This window comes from Nothobranchius furzeri, chromosome 11 (assembly GCF_043380555.1).
Source record: "Nothobranchius furzeri strain GRZ-AD chromosome 11, NfurGRZ-RIMD1, whole genome shotgun sequence".
Taxonomy (NCBI): domain Eukaryota; kingdom Metazoa; phylum Chordata; class Actinopteri; order Cyprinodontiformes; family Nothobranchiidae; genus Nothobranchius; species Nothobranchius furzeri.
Window position 1 is genome coordinate 66499256 of NC_091751.1, and position 24323 is coordinate 66523578.

At 44.9% G+C, this 24323-nt stretch overlaps 1 protein-coding gene across 2 annotated transcripts in view; it reads left to right on the plus strand.

Annotated features, from left to right (window-relative positions):
• agla (amylo-alpha-1, 6-glucosidase, 4-alpha-glucanotransferase a) overlaps positions 1-24323 on the plus strand; it is a 230011-nt gene that overhangs the window by 163341 nt on the left and 42347 nt on the right. For both annotated transcript variants that reach the window (XM_054744941.2, XM_054744906.2), the window contains exons 2-5: positions 14421-14547; positions 17516-17726; positions 21625-21794; positions 24053-24256. In XM_054744941.2, coding sequence (XP_054600916.1) covers positions 14457-14547; positions 17516-17726; positions 21625-21794; positions 24053-24256 — 676 coding nt within the window. In that variant the 5' untranslated portion in view covers positions 14421-14456. The remainder of the gene's footprint in view (positions 1-14420; positions 14548-17515; positions 17727-21624; positions 21795-24052; positions 24257-24323) is intronic.

Consider the following 24323-nt stretch of genomic DNA (forward strand, 5'->3'; position numbering starts at 1 on the left):
CAGCTGTCTATTTCTCTTGGAGCTCAGACTAGGATCACTCACCAGAAGTTTCGTAGCAATATCACGATAACTGAAGAAATGAGACAAACGTATTTCCATGGCGTGATGGCGATTTTCGCCATGGTCCCAAAGCCCCGCCTTTTTTCAAAACCTGCCAGTACTGGAGACCAAGTAACCTCAACTTGTCTACTGCTGTTTGCCACAGAATCCTGGTGATTGGGTAAAAGGAGTCCAGTAGGGAGCTGTGAAAAAAAGAGTAGCGTGGCGACAGGTCAAAGTTTGAGGCTTAGCCACGCCCACACCTTTCAACTTTTGAAAAATCCGACGGTTAAATTTTTTCCCCTATGTCTTAAGGGTATATAGCAGAAGTTTGAAGGAGATTGGTGAAAAGGGCGACGGAGCATCACTCTCCAAACAACGTGTGCGAAAACCACTAAATCGCGTACTTGATCCAAAATGGCCGACTTCCTGTGCGACTTTGAACTTGACTCCAAGAGACTTTTTTGTAGGTCCTGAGACACCACATTAGTGTACCAAATTTCGTAATCCTCAGTCAAAGCATGGCTTGGGGCTAATAGTTTAAATGGTCCTAGGGGGCGCTATTTCAAAACATAGGCCACGCCCACAAAATTCAGCTGTCTATTTCTCTTGGAGCTCAGACTAGGATCACTCACCAGAAGTTTCGTAGCAATATCACGATAACTGAAGAAATGAGAGACAAACGTATTTCCATGGCGTGATGGCGATTTTCGCCATGGTCCCAAAGCCCCGCCTTTTTTCAAAACCTGCCAGTACTGGAGACCAAGTAACCTCAACTTGTCTACTGCTGTTTGCCACAGAATCCTGGTGATTGGGTAAAAGGAGTCCAGTAGGGAGCTGTGAAAAAAAGAGTAGCGTGGCGACAGGTCAAAGTTTGAGGCTTAGCCACGCCCACACCTTTCAACTTTTGAAAAATCCGACGGTTGAATTTTTTCCCCTATGTCTTAAGGGTATATAGCAGAAGTTTGAAGGAGATTGGTGAAAAGGGCGACGGAGCATCACTCTCCAAACAACGTGTGCGAAAACCACTAAATCGCGTACTTGATCCAAAATGGCCGACTTCCTGTGCGACTTTGAACTTGACTCCAAGAGACTTTTTTGTAGGTCCTGAGACACCACATTAGTGTACCAAATTTCGTAATCCTCAGTCAAAGCATGGCTTGGGGCTAATAGTTTTAATGGTCCTAGGGGGCGCTATTTCAGAAAATAGGCCACGCCCACCAGATGTTCACATCAGATCTTTTGGGGGGCCGGACTAGGATCACTCACAAGAAGTTTCGTGACGATATCTTTGGAAATGACGAAATGGGAGGCAAACGTAAGGCCAAGGCGGTACGCCTGAATTCGCCGCGCCACCACAGCCCCGCCCTCTGCCGAAAACTCCCATAAAGTGACGCCAAGCAACCCCCACTTGTCTTGAGTTACCAGCTACAAATTTGTGGTGATTAAGTGAAATGGGGCAATTTGGGACCTTTCACAGTAAAACTTGATCTTTTTGGTCCTGAGGGGGCGGGGCTTGTGTGATGTCATCATCCGACCTTTCAATTTACTTTGTGGGTGGATGACGAATGACCACAGAAAGTTTGGTAACTCTATTCCATTCAGTTATGAAGTTATAGCAATTTAAATATTTTTGGCGAGTAGTCAAACTTCGAGGCCTGGCTCCGCCCCTTCAACATATACGAAAACTCAGAATCCTTATCTCATTTTGTTCGCCCATCCCTTCTGAGCAATTTTACACAATTTTTGAGACGATCGTGCGAAAAATGATCGAGCAATCCAATCAGAAACGGACCCTAAAAACGGCAAAAACGGCAAAAAATCGCCATTTCAACCCAAAATGGCCGACTTCCTGTTTGATATTGACCATGGTTGCAAGAGACTTTTCTGTGCGGACTGTTGAGTACTACAAGTGTACCAAATTTCATAACTGTACGATAAACTAAGCTTTATGGAGAGGGGTTTTTTTCACTTTGTAGGGGGCGCTGTTCAGCCATTTTCTTTGCGATTTTTTTGGGACCTTTAAAATATCAAATTTTTCACCAGGCCTGACAAGTGTGCAAAATATTGTGAGTTTTGGGGTATGTTAAGGTCCCCAAAAAGCTGTTCAAAGGGGGCACGGAATAACAAAAAATAATTAAAGCTGCAAGCAGCGTCGTTCGGCCCTCGCAGCTCCGCGCCGCTCCGGCCTGACCGGCAGCCCGGGGCACCAAGGCACGTCTGGCAGAACAGAAACGTCAACCACCCCGACACTAGAATCCGCGAATGGCCTCCTAGTCCGCACCTCACCCTGACTCAGCATCCCCTCTGAGCTCACCATTAAAATGATTTGTAAGGTTACGGCGTTACGCCAGAATTCACCAAGGCATCAAAGCCCCTCCCTTTCTGGAAAGCTATCAGATCTGAATGGTCAATACAGCATCATGAAGACAGTGCATGACCTTGGTGACTTGTTGACTAAATTAGAGGGGACAAATATGGGCATTTCAGCATAAAAAAATAGAATTCCTGTAGTCAGGGGGCGGGGCTTAGGTGATGTCAGCTGTCCACATTGTCATTTTTTACAGATATGGTCAATTATCACACAGACAAAGTTTGAAAAAGATCTGATCATGCTCATGGGAGTTATTAAGTCAAGTAAAGTAATGGCGAAAGGTCAAAGTTTGAGGCTTAGCCACGCCCACACCTTTCAACTTTTGAAAAATCCGACGGTTGAATTTTTTACCCTACGTCTTAAGAGTATACAGCAGAAGTTTGAAAGTGATTGGTGAAAAGGGCGACGGAGCATCACTCTCCAAACAACGTGTGCGAAAACCACTAAATCGCGTACTTGGACCAAAATGGCCGACTTCCTGTGCGACTTTGCGCTTGGCTCCAAGAGGCTTTTTTGTAGGTCCTGAGACACCACATTAGTGTACCAAATTTCGTAATCCTCAGTCAAAGCATGGCTTGGGGCTATTAGTTTAAATGGTCCTAGGGGGCGCTATTTAAGAGAATAGGCCACGCCCACAAACTTCAGCTGTCTATTTCTCTTGGGGGTCAGACTAGGATCACTCACCAGAAGTTTCGTAGCGATATCACGATAACTGAAGAAATGAGAGGCAAACGTATTTCCATGGCGTGATGGCGATTTTCGCCATGCTCCCAAAGCCCCGCCTTTTTTCAAAACCTGCCAGTACTGGAGACTAAGTAACCTCAAGCTGTCTACTGCTGTTTCCCACAGAATCCTGGTGATTGGGTAAAAGGAGTCCAGTAGGGAGCTGTGAAAAAAAGAGTGGCGTGGCGACAGGTCAACGTTTGAGGCTTAGGCACGCCCACACCTTTCAACTTTTGAAAAATCCGACGGTTGAATTTTTTCCCCTATGTCTTAAGAGTATATAGCAGAAGTTTGAAGGAGATTGGTGAAAAGGGCGACGAAGCATCACTCTCCAAACAACGTGTGCGAAAACCACTAAATCGCGTACGTGGACCAAAATGGCCGACTTCCTGTGCGACTTTGCACTTGGCTCCAAGAGACTTTTTTGTAGGTACTGAGACACCACATTAGTGTACCAAATTTCGTAATCCTCAGTCAAAGCTTGGCTTGGGGCTATTAGTTTAAATGGTCCTTGGGGGCGCTATTTAAGAGAATAGGCCACGCCCACAAACTTCAGCTGTCTATTTCTCTTGGGGGTCAGACTAGGATCACTCACCAGAAGTGTCGGAGCGATATCACGATAACTGAAGAAATGAGAGGCAAACGTATTTCCATGGCGTGATGGCGATTTTCGCCATGCTCCCAAAGCCCCGCCTTTTTTCAAAACCTGCCAGTACTGGAGACCAAGTAACCTCAAGTTGTCTACTGCTGTTTCCCACAGAATCCTGGTGATTAGGTAAAAGGAGTCCAGTAGGGAGCTGTGAAAAAAAGAGTGGCGTGGCGGCAGGTCAAAGTTTGAGGCTTAGCCACGCCCACACCTTTCAACTTTTGAAAAATCCGACGGTTGAATTTTTTCCCCTATGTCTTAAGAATATATAGCAGAAGTTTGAAGGAGATTGGTGAAAAGGGCGACGGAGCATCACTCTCCAAACAACGTGTGCGAAAACCACTAAATCGCGTACTTGGACCAAAATGGCCGACTTCCTGTGCGACTTTGCACTTGGCTTCAAGAGACTTTTTTGTAGGTCCTGAGACACCACATTAGTGTACCAAATTTCGTAATCCTCAGTCAAAGCATGGCTTGGGGCTGACAGTTTTAATGGTCCTAGGGGGCGCTATTTCAGAAAATAGGCCACGCCCACCAGATGTTCACATCAGATCTTTTGGGGGGCCGGACTAGGATCACTCACAAGAAGTTTCGTGACGATATCTTTGGAAATGACGAAATGGGAGGCAAACGTAAGGCCAAGGCGGTACGCCTGAATTCGCCGCGCCGCCACAGCCCCGCCCTCTGCCGAAAACTCCCATAAAGTGACGCCAAGCAACCCCCACTTGTCTTGAGTTACCAGCTACAAATTTGTGGTGATTAAGTGAAATGGGGCAATTTGGGACCTTTCACAGTAAAACTTGATCTTTTTGGTCCTGAGGGGGCGGGGCTTGTGTGATGTCATCATCCGACCATTCAATTTACTTTGTGGGTGGATGACGAATGACCACAGAAAGTTTGGTAACTCTATTCCATTCAGTTATGAAGTTATAGCAATTTAAATATTTTTGGCGAGTAGTCAAACTTCGAGGCCTGGCTCCGCCCCTTCAACATATACGAAAACTCAGAATCCTTATCTCATTTTGTTCGCCCATCCCTTCTGAGCAATTTTACACAATTTTTGAGACGATCGTGCGAAAAATGATCGAGCAATCCAATCAGAAACGGACCCTAAAAACGGCAAAAACGGCAAAAAATCGCCATTTCAACCCAAAATGGCCGACTTCCTGTTTGATATTGACCATGGTTGCAAGAGACTTTTCTGTGCGGACTGTTGAGTACTACAAGTGTACCAAATTTCATAACTGTACGATAAACTAAGCTTTATGGAGAGGGGTTTTTTTCACTTTGTAGGGGGCGCTGTTCAGCCATTTTCTTTGCGATTTTTTTGGTACCTTTAAAATATCAAATTTTTCACCAGGCCTGACAAGTGTGCAAAATATTGTGAGTTTTGGGGTATGTTAAGGTCCCCAAAAAGCTGTTCAAAGGGGGCACGGAATAACAAAAAATAATAATAATCAGAGCAAAAACAAGAGGCCTTCGCAGCGCTTTCGCTGCTCGGGCCTAATTAAAGCTGCAAGCAGCGTCGTTCGGCCCTCGCAGCTCCGCGCCGCTCCGGCCTGGCCGGCAGCCCGGGGCACCAGGGCACGTCCGCAGAACACAAACGTCGACCACCCCAACACCAGAAACTGCTAACGGCCACCTTGTCCGCAACTCACCCTGACTCAGCATCCCCTTTGAGCCCACCATTATATTTTATGTCTCACCACTAGGGAATCCTCTATCTTTACCACACTGGTGGTGTGATGACAGTGACCAACTTTAATGCTATTCTGACCATGTTTTTTAAAGTTATCGAAGGATAACGTTATCTAGGTGGCGCTGTGACCAACTACAGAAAAGTCCCATTGAGGTCAGCTTTGGTGACATTATATAACATTCACCAACCGTTTGTGCCTCATTGGCTAAAGGGCATGATTGTTCATTGCCATATTCAGTTTCGGGCAAATCGGAGGCCGTTTGTGGAAGTTACAGTCAAATGTAAGGTCATGGCGTCACGCCAGCATTCACCATGGCATCAAAGCCCCTCCCTTTCTGGAAAGCTATCAGATCTGAATGGTCTTTAAAACATCATGAAGACACTGTATGACCTGAGTGTCATTTTCATTAAATTAGAGGGGACAAATATGGGCATTTCACCATAAAACAATAGACTTCCTGTTGTCAGGGGGCGGGGCTTAGGTGATGTCAGCTGTCCACATTGTCGTTGTCTTGAGATGTGGTCAGTGATCACACAGACAAAGTTTGAATTAGATCTGATCATGCACATGGGAGTTATTAAGTCAAGTAATGTCATGGCGAAAGGTCAAAGTTTGAGGCTTAGCCACGCCCACACCTTTCAACTTTTGAAAAATCCGACGGTTGAATTTTTTCCCCTACGTCGTATGAGTATACAGCAGAAGTTTGAAAGTGATTGGTGAAAAGGGCGACAGAGCATCACTCTCCAAACAACGTGTGCGAAAACCACTAAATCGCGTACTTGGACCAAAATGGCCGACTTCCTGTGCGACTTTGTCCTGGCTCCAAGAGACTTTTTTGTAGGTCCTGAGACACCACATTAGTGTACCAAATTTCGTAATCCTCAGTCAAAGCATGGCTTGGGGCTATTAGTTTAAATGGTCCTAGGGGGCGCTATTTAAGAGAATAGGCCACGCCCACAAACTTCAGCTGTCTATTTCTCTTGGGGGTCAGACTAGGATCACTCACCAGAAGTTTCGTAGCGATATCACGATAACTGAAGAAATGAGAGGCAAACGTATTTCCATGGCGTGATGGCGATTTTCGCCATGCTCCCAAAGCCCCGCCTTTTTTCAAAACCTGCCAGTACTGGAGACTAAGTAACCTCAAGTTGTCTACTGCTGTTTCCCACAGAATCCTGGTGATTGGGTAAAAGGAGTCCAGTAGGGAGCTGTGAAAAAAAGAGTGGCGTGGCGACAGGTCAAAGTTTGAGGCTTAGCCACGCCCACACCTTTCAACTTTTGAAAAATCCGACGGTTGAATTTTTTCCCCTATGTCTTAAGAGTATATAGCAGAAGTTTGAAGGAGATTGGTGAAAAGGGCGACGGAGCATCACTCTCCAAACAACGTGTGCGAAAACCACTAAATCGCGTACTTGGACCAAAATGGCCGACTTCCTGTGCGACTTTGCACTTGGCTCCAAGAGACTTTTTTGTAGGTCCTGAGACACCACATTAGTGTACCAAATTTCGCAATCCTCAGTCAAAGCTTGGCTTGGGGCTATTAGTTTAAATGGACCTAGGGGGCGCTATTTAAGAGAATAGGCCACGCCCACAAACTTCAGCTGTCTACTTCTCTTGGGGGTCAGACTAGGATCACTCACCAGAAGTGTCGGAGCGATATCACGATAACTGAAGAAATGAGAGGCAAACGTATTTCCATGGCGTGATGGCGATTTTCGCCATGCTCCCAAAGCCCCGCCTTTTTTCAAAACCTGCCAGTACTGGAGACCAAGTAACCTCAAGTTGTCTACTGCTGTTTCCCACAGAATCCTGGTGATTGGGTAAAAGGAGTCCAGTAGGGAGCTGTGAAAAAAAGAGTGGCGTGGCGGCAGGTCAAAGTTTGAGGCTTAGCCACGCCCACACCTTTCAACTTTTGAAAAATCCGACGGTTGAATTTTTTTCCCTATGTCTTACGAGTACATAGCAGAAGTTTGAAGGAGAATGGTGAAAAGGGCGACGGAGCATCACTCTCCAAACAACGTGTGCGAAAACCACTAAATCGCGTACTTGGACCAAAATGGCCGACTTCCTGTGCGACTTTGCACTTGGCTCCAAGAGACTTTTTTGTAGGTCCTGAGACAGCACATTAGTGTACCATATTTCGTAATCCTCAGTCAAAGCATGGCTTGGGGCTGACAGTTTTAATGGTCCTAGGGGGCGCTATTTCAGAAAATAGGCCACGCCCACCGGATGTTCACATCAGATCTTTTGATGGGCCGGACTAGGATCACTCACAAGAAGTTTCGTGACGATATCTTTGGAAATGACGAAATGGGAGGCAAACGTAAGGCCAAGGCGGTACGCCTGAATTCGCCGCGCCGCCACAGCCCCGCCCTCTGCCGAAAACTCCCATAAAGTGACGCCAAGCAACCCCCACTTGTCTTGAGTTACCAGCTACAAATTTGTGGTGATTAAGTGAAATGGGGCAATTTGGGACCTTTCACAGTAAAACTTGATCTTTTTGGTCCTGAGGGGGCGGGGCTTGTGTGATGTCATCATCCGACCATTCAATTTACTTTGTGGGTGGATGACGAATGACCACAGAAAGTTTGGTAACTCTATTCCATTCAGTTATGAAGTTATAGCAATTTAAATATTTTTGGCGAGTAGTCAAACTTCGAGGCCTGGCTCCGCCCCTTCAACATATACGAAAACTCAGAATCCTTATCTCATTTTGTTCGCCCATCCCTTCTGAGCAATTTTACACAATTTTTGAGACGATCGTGCGAAAAATGATCGAGCAATCCAATCAGAAACGGACCCTAAAAACGGCAAAAACGGCAAAAAATCGCCATTTCAACCCAAAATGGCCGACTTCCTGTTTGATATTGACCATGGTTGCAAGAGACTTTTCTGTGCGGACTGTTGAGTACTACAAGTGTACCAAATTTCATAACTGTACGATAAACTAAGCTTTATGGAGAGGGGTTTTTTTCACTTTGTAGGGGGCGCTGTTCAGCCATTTTCTTTGCGATTTTTTCGGGACCTTTAAAATATCAAATTTTTCACCAGGCCTGACAAGTGTGCAAAATATTGTGAGTTTTGGGGTATGTTAAGGTCCCCAAAAAGCTGTTCAAAGGGGGCACGGAATAACAAAAAATAATAATAATCAGAGCAAAAACAAGAGGCCTTCGCAGCGCTTTCGCTGCTCGGGCCTAATAATAATCAGAGCAAAAACAAGAGGCCTTCGCAGCGCTTTCGCTGCTCGGGCCTAAATAAACGGAGCAGATACAATAGGCCTTCGCAGCGCTTCGCTGCTCGGGCCTAATAATAAACGGAGCAGATACAATAGGCCTTCGCAGCTTCACTGCTCGGGCCTAATAAACGGAGCAGATACAATAGGCCTTCGCAGCTTCACTGCTCGGGCCTAAAAAAGAAACGGAGCAGATACAATAGGCCTTCGCAGCGCTTCGCTGCTCGGGCCTAATTATAACCAATTCAGATTACCATGCAAACAAAACCTCTGTTCTTAAAATTAAAAGTACTCAGATTTACTGACCTGGCCAAATTATAGACAGTACTTGTACTTTTTAAAGTGCATAAATTAAAGCCTTCAGTCGGAGCAGGTCCCCATCCTGTGGAAGACCTCCTGTGTGGTTCCAGTTCCTAAAACATTGCATCTCCGTGAACCAGACCATTACAGACCTGTCGCCTTGACCTTCCATCTGATGAAGACAATGGAGAGACATCCACACCCACTTACATTCAGTTGTGAGCCCAGAAATAGACCCACTGCAATTTTCATATAAACCAAACATGGAGTTGGAGGACGTGCTCATCTACCTGCAGTACCGGGCTCCGACTCATTTCGAGATGCAAAAGAGCACTGTGAGAATCATGTTCTTCGACTTCTCAAGTGCCTTCAATGCCATCCAGTCATGTCTGCTGCAGCAGAAGATGAGGAGTGAATGAATATCATTCTGCATGGGCCATCAACGGCCTCACCAACAGGCCACAGTATGTGAGACTTCACAACTGTACATCTGAGCTGGTTATGTGCAGTACTGGAGCTCCGCAAGGTACGGTGCTCTTACCCTTTCTCCTCACCTTCTACACCTTGGACTTCACCTACAACACCAGCAGCTGCCACTTCCAGAAGTTCTTTGATGACTCGGCCATTGCCAGCTGTGTGTCTGAGGGGACTGACCAGGAGTACATGGACTTTGTGGACTGGTGTGAGCATAACTCTGAGGGTCCTAAATAGGGCTGGGCGATATGGCAAAAATAGAATATCACGATTTTTACAATATTTTATCACGATTTCGATTTTATCACGATTTTTTACCCATGAATAGCATAACTTCAATTGCGTATTAAAGAAGAGAAACATTGAATAAATAGACATTTATTCATATTAGGGATAATCAACACAGTGCTAACACACTTATATTTTAAACTCACACCAGAGATGATAAAAGCCCTGAGAGAAACAATTACAAAGATCAGTTTTTCTCGTTTTTCAAGTAACTTAACATAAATTAAAATCGTAAACATATTTAAAGTGCAAACATGTCGATTGCAAACGTATTGTGCAAACATTAACTTGTTCAAAATACTATGTAGCTCCCAGTTGCTCATGTAGTGGATAGTTAAGCTCAAATACGGCTCTGATGTGCAGCTGGACCAGAGATCGCTTGTGGTCGCAAATAACTGCGCATTCTGAATATTTTCTGCAACAAGTCTCTAAATAAAGTAAAATTTTCCAGTGCAGATTGGAGACAACCCATAGAAGCACTGATTTGATCTCATTTCAGAGAAAAATAGAACAGGTTAGATGCACCTAATAAATAAAATTACTAACAAACTCAGGAATCTTTCTTTGCTTCATTGTTCTGGTGCTGAAAATATCACTAATGTGGATCAAAGGAGATACACAGATGAGTGCACCTCTTATTATTTGGAAACTACATTTACTGCAGCTGGCAGAGGCAGAGATTTTTTCTATTGATACACGGATTTACAGAATCATTTTAAATTTTAATAGGGGAAGACTGCAGGAGGGAGCGGTAAAATACAGGGGGTCCCCAACAAAAACAAGAAACTACGAGTCTGATGAAACCCAGCCCGCTGGTTTTCCATCAGGCAGTCACGGGGCAGCTCCAACGACCCAGTGACCGAGCTCAGTCCGGTACCGACACCGGCTTGGCAGAGGGTGGACGAGGCGGCGTCGTGCTCTGCTTAAGAAGCGGTGTTATTTTCCTGCTTCAGAAGAAGCGTCCAACGTGTTTTTACGCTTTCTCCGAGACATGTCACGTCACTAAGTTGTTAGCGCCGCGCGCTAAGGAAACCCTGCGTTCCTCTTCGGAACGAAAACCTCGTTGTTGCTCAGCCGCGGCCGAAGCCATGTTTGTTCACACACAGGTGAAAACAAGCGGGGCACTAATATATTACTATGACTCACTCTGATTGGTTAAGGGTCAAACAAAGGCGTGTCATTCGCCTGGGGTAAGTTCCCTTTTCATTCAGAGGCAGAAATTCAACAGCAGAGCTGTGAATCGTGATAAAACGGTCTCTCAAAAATGACAGACCGTCAGATGTGTAGATCGTAAAACGGTCTAAAATCGTCATATCGCCCAGCCCTAGTCCTAAATGATATCTATCTATCACTGGATCAGGGTACATCTGTGGTGCTTTTGTTGTTAGACCTGACAGCAGCCTTCGACACAGTCGACCACGCGATTCTACTCGATCGCTTGGAACGATGGGTTGGGATCAAAGGGTCTGCTCTGGATTGGTTTAGATCATATCTCCACAACAGGACATTCTGTGTTAAACTGGGTGATGTTTTTTCATCTTGGGAGGGGCTCCGCTGGGGGGTCCCGCAGGGATCGATCCTTGGTCCACTTTTGTTTGCCATTTATCTGCTTCCTATGGGGTAAATCTTTCGTAAACATGGCCTATCATTCCATCTCTATACTGACGATTGCCAGATTTACTCTCCATTGGGTCAGGAGAAAGGTCACTCTATCCAGTCCTTTGTGTCCTGTGTTAACGAGGTGAAGTCTTGGCTAATGGCCAATGTTCTACATCTGAATGAGGGAAAGACAGAGCTCATTGTTTTCCCCCCCAACAGCAGGAATGTGGGTCGTTATGTTGATCTTGGCCCTCTTTCTCCCTACTCAAAACCAGTTGTAACCAGTTTGGGGTGAAACTTGATGTTGGACTTAAATTTGATGCTCACATCAATTCTGTGATCCGGTCCAGTTTCTTTCACCTGAGACGCCTTGCAAAAATCAAGCATATGCTGTCGAGAGCCCAACTGGAGCGGGTACTGCATGCCTTTGTTATTTCTAGGCTTGACTACTGCAACTCTCTCTATGCAGGGTTGTGTCAGTCAACACTGCGTCGCCTACAGGTTGTGCAGAACAGCGCCGCCAGGTTCCTGACTGGGACCAGGAAACGGGACCACATCAGTCCGGTTCTGGCCTCCCTGCACTGGCTTCCGGTTTGCTATCGCTCACAATTCAAAATCCTCGTCTTTGTTTATCATTTCTTCCAGGGTGGTGCTGCCCCCTATCTAGCCACGCTCCTGAACAGACATTCCCCATCACGCGCTCCTAGAACGGGGGACCGGGCTTTCTCAGTCCTAGCACCGTCACTATGGAACGAGTTGCCACCCTCAGTTAGGCTGTCCCCTTCTCTGCCAGTCTTTAAGAGTCGCCTAAAAACCCACCTCCTCCGCTTGGCGTTTCCTGAACATGTTTGATTTTGGCCCTCTTTTATGTTGAATTTATTTCACAGTTTTCATTGGTTCACTCTATCCATTATTTTACAAATTTGTCCTGTACCAGAATGTTTCACCTTTTTTGTAATTTGTATTTTGTAATTTGAATTGCTTTTATTTTTGATTTATTAAATATATTTACCTTCTACTGTATCATGTTCAGCGCCTTGGGCTTCCTGACAGGGTTGCGGAAGGCGCTTTATAAATAAAGCTTTGATTGATTGATTTGATTGATAACCACCTTAGCTTGAACACCAGTAAGACAAAGGAAGTTGTGATTGACTTCCCGAGAAGCACTCCTCCTCACTCACCGGTAAACTTCCAGGGAGCAGACATTGGGGTGGTGGATACCTTTAAATACTGTACCTGGGTGTTCACCTCATCAGCAAACTGAACTGGTCCAACAACACAGATGCTCTGTATAAGGAGGGCGCCGCCTCCACCTCCTGAGGAGGCTGAGGTCCTTTGGAGTTAATTCCCAGCTGCTAAAATCCTTTTATCACTCTGTGGTTGGCTCTGTTATCCACTCTGCTGTGGTCTGTTGGGGTGCAGGTAGCTCTGACCGAAACGGGAAGAGACTGAGCAAGTTAGTCAACAAAGCTAGCTCGGTTCTGAGCTGCCCACTGGATTCAGTTGTGGAGAAGTGTGAAAGGAGGATGCTGGGGAAGATGACCACCATCTTAAAAAAACCCTCCCACCCACTGCATTCCACTGTAGAGACCATGGACAGCTCCTTCAGAGACATTCATCCCCTCTGCAGTACGAGTGTAAAACCTCAGTGGAAGCTGTACTGGCATTATCCTGTTACACAATAACACCAATGCAATATTCAGTTTGTGTTCAATAACCGTGTAATACCGGATTTATATTGCATGTCTGTGTCTCTTGCAGTAAGATGCATAGTTCTGGAACCCACACTTATTTAAATTTTTTTTTCATTTTTTATTTGTGGTCTTTAGTGGTCGAAGGTTACAATACTAAATTACCCCCTATGTGTATGTACATGTACCTTTGTTATTATTATTATTATTTTTTTTACAAATTATTCTCTTATTTGTTGGTGCTGCTGTAACAAATGAATTTTCCCACTGTGTGATCAATACAGGCTATTCTATTCTAGTCTAGTCTATTCTATTTTATAATACAATAATCCCAGATTGTTTTCAGAAGCTGTTCCAGGTCAAAGACACAGTATTCACAAAGGGGTAAAGACAGAAAGTTAGAACAAATGTAAGAAGTCAGAGCTATTCAGTAGGAGTTAAACTATGGAATAACATGAATATTGAAATAAGGGCATGTACCACAGTTAAATCTTCAAAAAATAAAAAAGTACACCCACAGGATGTATGTGATCCAGTCCATTCTGTAATGTAAAGAAAAACTTAATTAGGTGCACATGTTCATGTTCAGGGAAAAATCTGTACATATCAATATTTTTTATTTGCTAAGTATGCTGGTAGTTTTATTTTATTTATTTATTGTGTTATCTTTTCTTAGTCTAAAAATGACCAAATTAATGAATGAAATTACATTTAAAAAAGTCAGACAGACATCACGTGTTTGCTGTTAGAGGAAGGGAAACCAAGAGTGTTTCACCTTAGGGGTGTGCAGTATGCCCAAATATAGTAAATTACACTATTAAGACATTTTGCCTTTCAATTTTTTACTCTATCATCATCATCTTGATGTCACAAGATACACCTGTGACATGCCATAATTTTTCATCCATGGTGACCACAGCTTAGCGTGGGTGCAGAGAGCGATTGCTACAAAGCCTTACTGAGTTTTTCCCCTGCAGCTACTTGAGCCTGAGTGTGCTTGGCCTGCTGTTACCCGTCTGCTGCCTTCAGAGTCTCACATGTTATCAAATATACTGGAAGACAAAATTAAATCTCTGTTATATCACAGTGTAGAATATATACAGCTTATTGTTTTCACTAGTAGTAACTACAGCACAGTGTGGACACACACACACACACACACACACACACACACACACACACACACACACACACACACACACACACACACACACACACACACACACACACACACACACACACACACACACACACACACACACACACACACACACACACACACACACACAAGGGTTTTGTGTCTCATAGCTAACTGATGATATTAATGCAGAAACTTGTTTTTGTCCTTTGACAGGAGATCAGGGATCACGCGAGTCAGTAGAGATTCCACATGATGTTACCTGAGCATCTGAAGCAAATCAGAGTCCTTATGCTTAACAACGAGGAAAATCTGGAGAGAACTCTGTTCAGACTGGAACAAGGTAACGCTACTGTAGGCCAGTTCCTTTGATTTGAATTAATTTAATTTGCCTTCTGGCCCAGCTCTCTCTTCACCACGACAGACCCGGAGAAGGCATTCTACCCATTTCTGATTCAAGACCATGGTCTCGGATTTAGAGGTTCTGATTCTCATTGCAGCTGCTTCACACTCTGCTACGATCAGCTCCAGTGAAAGCCGAAGATCACGTTCTAATGAAGCCAACAGCACCACATCATCTGCAAAAAACGAATCCCCTCAGCACCTTGGCTGCACCTAGAAATCCTGTCCATAAAAGTTACGAATAGAATCGGTGACAAAGTGTAGCCTTGGTGGATTCCCACTCTCACTGAAAATGAGCCCAACTTACTACCGGCAATGCGGACCAAGCCCTGACACCGGTCATACAGGGACCTAACAGCATGTATCAGAGGGCCTGGTACCCCGTACTCCTGGAGTACTCCCCACAGGGCCCGCCGAGGGACGCGGTTGAACGCCTTAGCCAAATCCACAAAACACATGTAGATTGGCTGGGGCAACTCCCACGCACCCTCCAGGACCCCCTAATGGTATAGAGCTGGTCCAGTGTTCAAACAATCCAACGGACCCGCCACTCCAAAACCCCTGATTAGACCTTATCAGGTAGACTCAGGAATGTGATCCCCCTGTAGTTGGAACACACCCTGCGGCCCCCATTTTTTGAATAGGGGAACCACCACCCGGTCTGCCAGTCCAGTGGGACTGCCTCCGATGTCCACGCGAGTTTGCAGAGTCGCATCAGCCAACACAGCCCTACAGCATCCAGAGCCTTAAGGATCTCCGGGCGTAGGAACATTTTTTCTGATTGACATAATGAACTGACCTGTATTGGAATGTTTATTATGTGAAGTGCCTTGAGACGACTCTTGTCGTGATTTGGCGCTGTATAAATAAACTTGAATTGAATTTAATCTCATCCACCCCGGAGCGTTGCTACCGAGGAGCTTTTTGACCACCTTAGTGACCTCAACACCAGAGATTTGAGAGCCCAACTCAAAGTCCCTAGACTCTGCTTACACACTGGAAGACGTGTCTGTGGGATTGAGGAGGTCTTCGAAGTATCTCCTCGATGCCATGCGGAAGTCTTCGTCTCACTGAACTCCTTCCATGCCTGGGTTTTTGCCTTCGCGACTACCCAAACCACATTCCGCTTGGACTGTTGTTACCTATCAGCTGCCTCTGGAGTCCCACAGGCCAAAAGGACCTGATAGAACTCTTTCTTCAGCTTGACAGCATCCCTAACCACCGGTGTCCACCAGCGGGTTTGGGGATTGCCATCACGACAGGCACCGACGACCCTAAGGCCACAGCTCCTGTCGGCCGCCTCAACAATGGAGGCACAGAACAGGGCCCATTCGGACTTAGTGTCTCCCGCCTCCCCCGAAACGTTTTGGAAGTTCTGTCGGAGGTGAGAATTGAAGCTCCTTCTGACAGGAATCTCTGCCAGACGTTCCCAGCAGACCCTCACAATATGTTTGGGCCTGCCAGGTTTGACTGGCATCCTCATCCTCCACCCCTCTCTTCACCTGAGTGTCCAAGACATGACGAGCGCAGAAGTCCAGTAACAAAACACCGCTCAAATTCAAATCAGAGGGGGCCGTTCCGCCCCATCACACCTTTCCAGGTCTCTCTGTCGTTGCCCACATGAACGTTAAAGTCCCCCAGCAAAACAAGGGAGTCAGAAGGAGCGCTCTCCAGCACCGCCTCCAAGGTCTCTAAAAAGGGTGGGTAGTCTGAACTGCAGTTTGGTGCATAAGCACAGACAATAGTTAGAACCTGTCCCCCCCACACGTAGGCGGAGAGGCTACCCTCTCGTTCACCGGGGTAAACCCCAACGTACAGGCACCAAGAAGGGGGGCAACTAGTATGCCCACCCCTGCTCAGCGGTTCTCAGTGGGAGCAACTCCAGAGTGGTAGAAAGTCCAACCCCTCTCAAAGAAACTGGTTCCGGAGCCAGAGCCATGTGTTGAGGTGAGTCCGACTATATCTAGTCGGAACCTTTTAACCTCACACACCAACTCGGGCTCCTTCCCCATCAGAGAGGTGACATTCCGTGTGCCAAGAGCCAGCTTCTGTAGCCGAGGATCAGACCGCCAAGGTCCCCGCCTTCGACTACCACCTATCACACACTGCACCCGACCCCTTTGGCCCGTCCCATGAGTGGTGAGCCCATGGGAAGGGCGACCCACGTTTCCTCTTCGGGCTGTGTCTGCCTGGGCTCCATTGGTGATATTCCGGCCACCAGGCGCTCGTCAACGTGCCCCACCTCCAGGCCTGGCTCCAGGGGGTGGGGGGGCTGATTACCCAGGCGAGGGAACACTGTTTCCATTGATGTTTTTCTTCATAAGAGGGTTAGAATGAAACACCTTACCGTTCTTGGTCCCATGATGTTTTATATTATGTGTTATGTTATGTAATATATAATAACACCTTGAAAACGAGTTTACCTGCCTGGTATTTCACAGATTCAGAAATGATCTTGCCTTAAAACCTGAGCTGAAAGCTAAAGAAAGGCCCACCAGAGGTGTAAAGGAGTCTGTGTACTGTACCTAACTAAAGAGAAAAGTGTGCCATTTGACATTTACACCACTCTGAACCTGAGAAGGATTTGTGAGCTGGCTGTAAAACTGGACTATATATAGTAGCAATTCTGAAGGACCGACATTTTCTGGCCACTGACACCCAGCATGTGCTTGTTTCAGAGGTATGCGGGATTATCCTGCACAAATGTCATCATACTAGAAGTGAATGTAATTTAGGGGCTGAGAGAGGCCAAGGAGAAACATTTATCCTCACAGACCTGCAGGAAGCTCCTAACATGTTTATGCATGATGTGAACACATTTCATGTACTACAGAATAAAACCAAGTGGAAGTTTCCCTACAGACACATGTGCAAAGACTTTACCACTCAAAGCATCTCTCTGTCCTCAGGGTTTGAGCTGCAGTTTCGCCTGGGTCCGAGCCTTCAAGGGAGGAGGGTCATAGTTCACACCAACTACCCGCTAGAAGGACAGAAGTTCATTCGCAAAAACTTCCGCGTGCTGTCGTGGAACTACCCAACTGGAAGGGAGGATGACTCTGACAAGTATTGCTCTCTGGAGCTGAAGATAGCCGGGTCCTACCAGTACTACTTTGGATCTGCGTAAGAACCTCATGTTTGTTTTAAATGAAAATCAACCCTGGAAGGTGATGAAGGATGGTTCAGAGCATACTCAGAAGGTTTCATCACAGCTTCATTTTGTTCTGTAATTTAAAAAAATCTAATTTAAGTCTTCAAAGTTTAAATTGGGTAGGGTAGTGAGATGGAGCTGGGTCAGATACAACAAAGAGGCATCGTTTCATATTAATATTCCAGTTTTTAATCCAGCATCTGTTTTATTACAGACTCCCAACAATGTAGTCGCACGACTTAGGCAAAAAAAAGCTTATTTATTAATAAAAAATTTCTATCTTATTTTTTCATCTTAAAAGATTTTAAGTAAATGCTGGAAAAATAAAAGTTTAACTATCCCTAACTTCACAAAAATGGACACATTTAAATGAAGAGAAGCAAAAATAAACAATCAATGATGAACAGGGGTCTGCTTCTAGACCTGCTGAAAAGGGACACACAACATTACAACTAGAGCAAGCTATCGCTGCGTCAACTTGAAATATAAAATCAACATTGTTTTACTGAACAATCATAAATCACAGTGCATTTAGTGCCAACCACAGCTTTAAGACATGCGTTAAAAATGCTCAAGTCAATACGTGAGCACCTGTGTGTGTACACACGCTTGTATATGTAAGGTTTCTCTATCGGAGCATCCAATAGAGAGTGTGAGGGGCCACAGATCTGCTCCCAAATATGTGTAGGAGATGTAGGGAGCTCTTAAGTCCCAGAGATCCAGGCGCTGCCCCAGAGCGCAGGGACCCCAGGGAGACTGTAACCAGAAAAGCCCCTGCCCCCCTCGAGAGGCACAGAGGATCGCCCCGGGGAGGCCACAACCAGCAGCCGGCATAGTCCAGGGAGATATCAGCGGCAAGCCCACAGGCCCGCCCGCAGCCTCCCACCCCCCAGCCGGCCGAGCCCGGGACCCAGCGACCCGGGACCCAGGGGCGACCAGCCCCGCTGGGGACCCACATGAAACATTTTTTCAAGTCATCACCCAAGTTATTTTCTAATTTTACTCCATTAACTGCGTTACACATTTGCTTTAATGTTGTTCGTGCAAATATTCTTTTAAACTCAGACTTCTTTCAAATTTTTCCATCAGTTGAGATCAAAACAAAAAACTTTCATTGGTAGTAACATCTTGTTTGCTTTGAACATAATTAATAAAGTTTTTAAATTACCTAAATCCTTGAATTTCATAGTTTTTGATTGAATAAACAATCTATTAGTATGTTCTCTAGTATCTACTTTATATATAATTCTCATGCTTTCTTCTGTAATAAAAACAAAGGATTAATACTTGTTTTATATGTATTGCCCCACACCTCTATAATCAAATAGGGCTTATGATCGTGACGTCATCACCGACACGTCTGCCCTGTTGGAGGTGTGAGTCCTTACAGTACTTGTTGCTTGTTTCTACTGTAAACAGCGCGCTCAGTCTCGTTCTTGCAGCTTAAATTAATGTGATTACACAACTCTAGTAAACCATTGCTGTGTTGTGGGGTGACACACGTGATCGCCAAGGGAATAAAGGTGGAAAACAAGCTAACCTTTCAAAGTTTTCCTGCTTAGAGGCAAAACCACAGAGACCAAGTATCTAGCTTAACAAAATGTCGTTGGCTCGCTTGGATCGCAGCTATAAGGCGACCAAACATCACCTTCTGGACTATTTTCATTCTGGTAAATTACAGATGGAGTACGTTTTTATACATCGTTTCTTTCCTTCAACCGCGACACACGCACGCACGCACAAACACACACACACACACACAGAGGCTACACTCCCATACAGGTGCGCTAATGCGGGCGCTGACACACAACACAACTTCTCTTGCTACACTTCTTCTGTGGGATGACAATTTTGATAGTTTTACTAGAAAAACCAACAAATAAAACGTTTACCTCTCAGCCGGACGTTTACATCCACTCACACCACAAACAAGAAAGCCGAAAATGTCCGTTATGCAGAACTTTGGCAGCAACAATATGTCATCACTGCTCCGGTCTTGGGTCTTTCATATGGATAACGCTGATTTTGTCCACATACCGGTCCTCGACGTCTTTATATTCCGCATCTTTTTTGGGATTTTATATTGCTGTTAAACACTTTCACCCAAATCCGCTTCTTCTCTGCGACAGCAGCATTTGTTCCACGGTTTATTTACGCTCGTCAATCTTCCAACATGGTCGCGCACATCCCAGAATGCTATGCGTAATCACATCTGATCACAAGCCCTATATGGAACAATAAGTGAGTAATATAATATATGAAGTGTTGATGTTTCTAGAACACTTTTACCTTATTTAAAAGTCCAATGCTTTTACAAAGTTTTTGTTTTATATATTTTATGTGAGGTTTCCAATTAAGTTTATGATCCAAAACAACCCCTAAAAATGAAAAATGATCAGGACGCCTCACTTAAAACATTTGTGTGTCGTTCTGCTCATCCAGCTGCGAGGTGTTTAAAACACCCTGTCTTGTTTCCGTAGACATGTTGTTGTGTAGAGGAGTTAGGCCCGGAACACACCAGACGCAGAAGCGCGACAAAGGGCCGTGGAACAACGAGCGCTTCTGATCAACGCCCTTGTTTACCTACACTCGGTCACATCAGCTGCGATGCGCCACGAAGGCTCGCGCCACGCAGTGGTCGTTTCAGTGAGTTTTTCTAATTTGTCCGTAAGCCGTGAGGGAGCAGCGTCAATTCTGGCAGGAAGCCAAACCAGAGGAGTAGAGGAAGGCCTGTAAATTTAACAAAGTAAAAGAAAAAGTTCTAAATAAAACGCCGCGATTGATAAGTGTGATCATTTTTGTGTGTCTAAACTAGGGGTGTCAAAGATTCGGCCCGCGAGACGGTTGTGTAAACTTTATTTTCATACTTTACAATGTAGAGTGAAAATAAACGAGCAAGTTTCCTCTGTAACGAGTATAAATAAAACAAAGCTGCGCTCAAGGCTCACACAAGAACATGAATCACATCCTGAAGTTGGCCGCCACTCAGGATGTGACTTCTGATGTTGATGCTCCGGTGAAAGCTAAAAGATGTAAAGTAAAATGAGTCAAATATACTTTTAAGTGCTGCATGAAACTGATCTTGCCATGTGATCTGTAAGCTCTTTGAATCACTAAGGAATGTTTTTTTATTTATTGATTTTTAATTTTTTTTTTTTTTCAAATTTTCAAGTACACTTCAGGTTTTGTACTTGTACTACACTGTCCTCAGGCTCCAGCCTTGTTTTATATTGATTGTATTAAAACAAAGAAAACAATCTGAATTTTTTAAATTTTTTATTTACCGATCCGGCCCACCTGGGACTAGATATCCTTCAATGTGGCCCCTGAGCTAAAATGAGTTTGACACCCCTGGTCTAAACAGACTAGAGAGATGAAAATGAACAAAGCACACACACACACACTCCTGTGGAGAAAGATAGCGTTTCCATAATTTTAAATGCAGTTTTTACAGCAAAAGATGGATTTAATAAATGTGAATACAAAGCAGCAGGATCAGCGCAGTTTTCGATATCAACAATTGGGGCAAACTGGTTACACACACACACACACACACACACACACACACACACACACACACACACACACACACACACACACACACACACACACACACACACACACACACAGCTGGGGAGTGGGGAGTGGGGGGGGGGTGTTGGAAAACAGTAGTCGCGAGCAGAAGCGTTCGTTGAATATTCTCGCCTGATGTGAACAGAGGAGGAGCGGAAAGCTCAAGAGTTTCGTGAGCGATCCCCTTCGCGGCGCTTTGCAGGTGGTGTGTTCCAGGCGTTAGCTGTTAGCGAGGCTAATGGCTATGAAAGCACTTATTTGTTTAGTCATGAATGTGATCAGGAATTGTACTCACAGAGACGTGGAGAGGTTAGGAGGAGGCTACATCACCGTTGACCCTGTCCTTCGCGTTGGAGCGGATAACAGCGTCCTCCCATTGGACTGCATTACCATCCAGACATACCTGTCCAAATGTCTGGGAAAGCTGGACGACTGGCTGGACAGATTAAGAGTAGCCAAGGAGTCAGGTGGGTGTTGCTTCTGGTGTCAACTTTATTAATTTTACAATATTTCTCTAAACAAGGTAACATTTAAAGAGCAGGTCACCCCCAAATCTAGTCTTGTTTTGCTGATTAACTGTAGAAATTAGTTTAATAGCGCTGAAGACACATGTGGTGCGTCTTATTTAAAATGTAAATAGTAAGCCTAAAACTGTCAGTGTGGCGCCCTCTTCAAGTTAAAACTCTGTTCTACATTTAAATTAGAATCGACCAATGCTATTGGCTAAGTGGTACCATGTGACGTTATCTGGTACCGCATGAGTGGGCTGCATTGCTCTGCACTATGGGGGGGCCGCTCTCTTGGTCCACCAGACATCGCCTCCTTTTGGCGTATTTTACAAACAGGAATTGTGGGTGGAGTAATACTCTGGTTGGGGGGTGACTTGCTCTTTAAATAGATTTTAGTTGAGTATTTCACACCAACTAGTCTGAAGGGATTAACTCTGTTAGCATGAGTTTACTACAACAGCTACACTATAGAACCAGTGCTGCTTCAGTAGCACAATGCTCAGTTCTCTGGAGAGTTTGCAGAGGAAATCAGCAACAACCGAACTCTGATGAAGCAGCAGCAGATTAAGTAAGGAAGAAGTAGCAATGTTATCGTATGATTACCCATACAGGCGCAGTACCCGCATTACTCTTGGGTTAAGTGCACAAAACGGATATATCACAACTGGTCACTGCTCCGGGAGCGGTGAGCGTGAGCTCAGAGGAGGTGAAAGTTTCAGAATAGCAGAGGATCTGATGGTTTGTATGGTGGAAAGTATGGTGGCCCAGAAGGTTCAACCAAATACAAAGCTGTGTGCTGGAGTTTGTTACACATGAAGAGATGGACACCCTGTTTTTCTAACGGTAACAATCTGATCAATTTGTTTCAGCACAACCAGCTCAGTAAGCATCAACAGGACAGGCGCCGACTCGGCGTTTTTCTGCATTTACTCCATTTGAAAAGGAGCACTTTATGGTGTTGGACCACCTTTAGCTTTGATTACAGCACACATTCGCTGTGGCAGTGTTTCCATTGTGTCTGTGGTGGCCAATCCATGTGTGAAAAGGATGTCTCATGCTCCCTGAACCACTCTTTCACTATCTGAGCCCGATGAATCCTGGCATTATCATCTTGGACAATGTCCGTGTCATTAGGGAAGATGGAATAACTTAGTCATTAAGTATCTTCAGGTAGACAGCTGACCTCTTTCTTGGAGCACATGCTGCTGCTGAACCTAGACTTGACCAACTACAGCAACCCCAGATCATAGCACTGCCCCCACAGCCATGTTCAGTAGGCACTAGGCATGATGGGTGCATCACTTCATCTGCCTCTCTTCTCACCGTGATGCACCGTCACTCTGGAACAGGGTCCATCTGGACTCATCAGACCAGTTATAATAAAGCGTTGGACAGTTTTTAACCCAGTTTTAGTCGTTTCTGCATCTCCTTAGATGTTTTCTCTGATGGATGCCCATAATCTGACCCTTCTCACACAGACTAACATTTTTTCCACAAACACCAGACATGTCTTTTCACAGGGCTGTTTAAAGAGCAAGTCACCCTCAAATCAACTTTTTTTTTGTTGATAAACTATATAAATGAGTGTCTAATTGCTCTGTAGACACGTTCAGTCAATAATTTGGCAGTTTAGTTAATCTTAGTAAAAATTTAAATAATTTGCCTAAAACTGTCAGCAATGCACCGTCGTCAGGCAAAAACTCAGCACTGCATTTGAATTTAAATCTGCCATTGCTATTGGCTAAGAGGTACACTATGATGTTAGATGGTACATTGTGATGTCACAATGTTGTGAGTGTGTGTATTTGTTAGTGGCTCCGCCCTCTAGGTCTGCTAGGCAACAGCATTTGTTGCATTTTTCAAACAGGAAGTGGGAGTTGAGTAAGAATCTGGCAGGGGGTGACTTGCTCTTTAAGAAATGATAAGCTACTTGTTTCACCTGTCGGGGTTAAATAACTTGTTGCAGCTGCATTTATCCAATTGGAGGCTCCTACCTATGTAAACCAATGTTGGGATGTTTTTATTTGGGTGTGATTATGTTCTGTAGCTTGTTGGATGATTGTTCGTATTGTTGTTATTTACTGGCAAGTGACTGAAATAAACTAAACTCAGCTAAAGTATAAAATAATCTGAATAATCTGAATTCATCGTAGGGATTAAAATGACTGCATTTATGATGGAGGGATTTAAAGTTAACATGTCGGTCTCTGTTTCAGGATACAACATGATCCACTTCACTCCCCTGCAGACCTTGGGAGAGTCCAGGTCCTGTTACTCCTTAGCTGATCAGCTGACCTTCAGTCCCGAGTTCAGCTCCGATGGAAAAAAATACACCTGGGAAGATGTTGGCGTTCTGGTGGAGAAACTCAGGACCGAATGGAATATGCTGTCTATCACTGACGTGGTTTATAATCACACTGGTGGGTGTCTTTGATGGTTCACAGGTCAATCATCTACAGCTCAGCCTAATGGGAAACAGCACACACA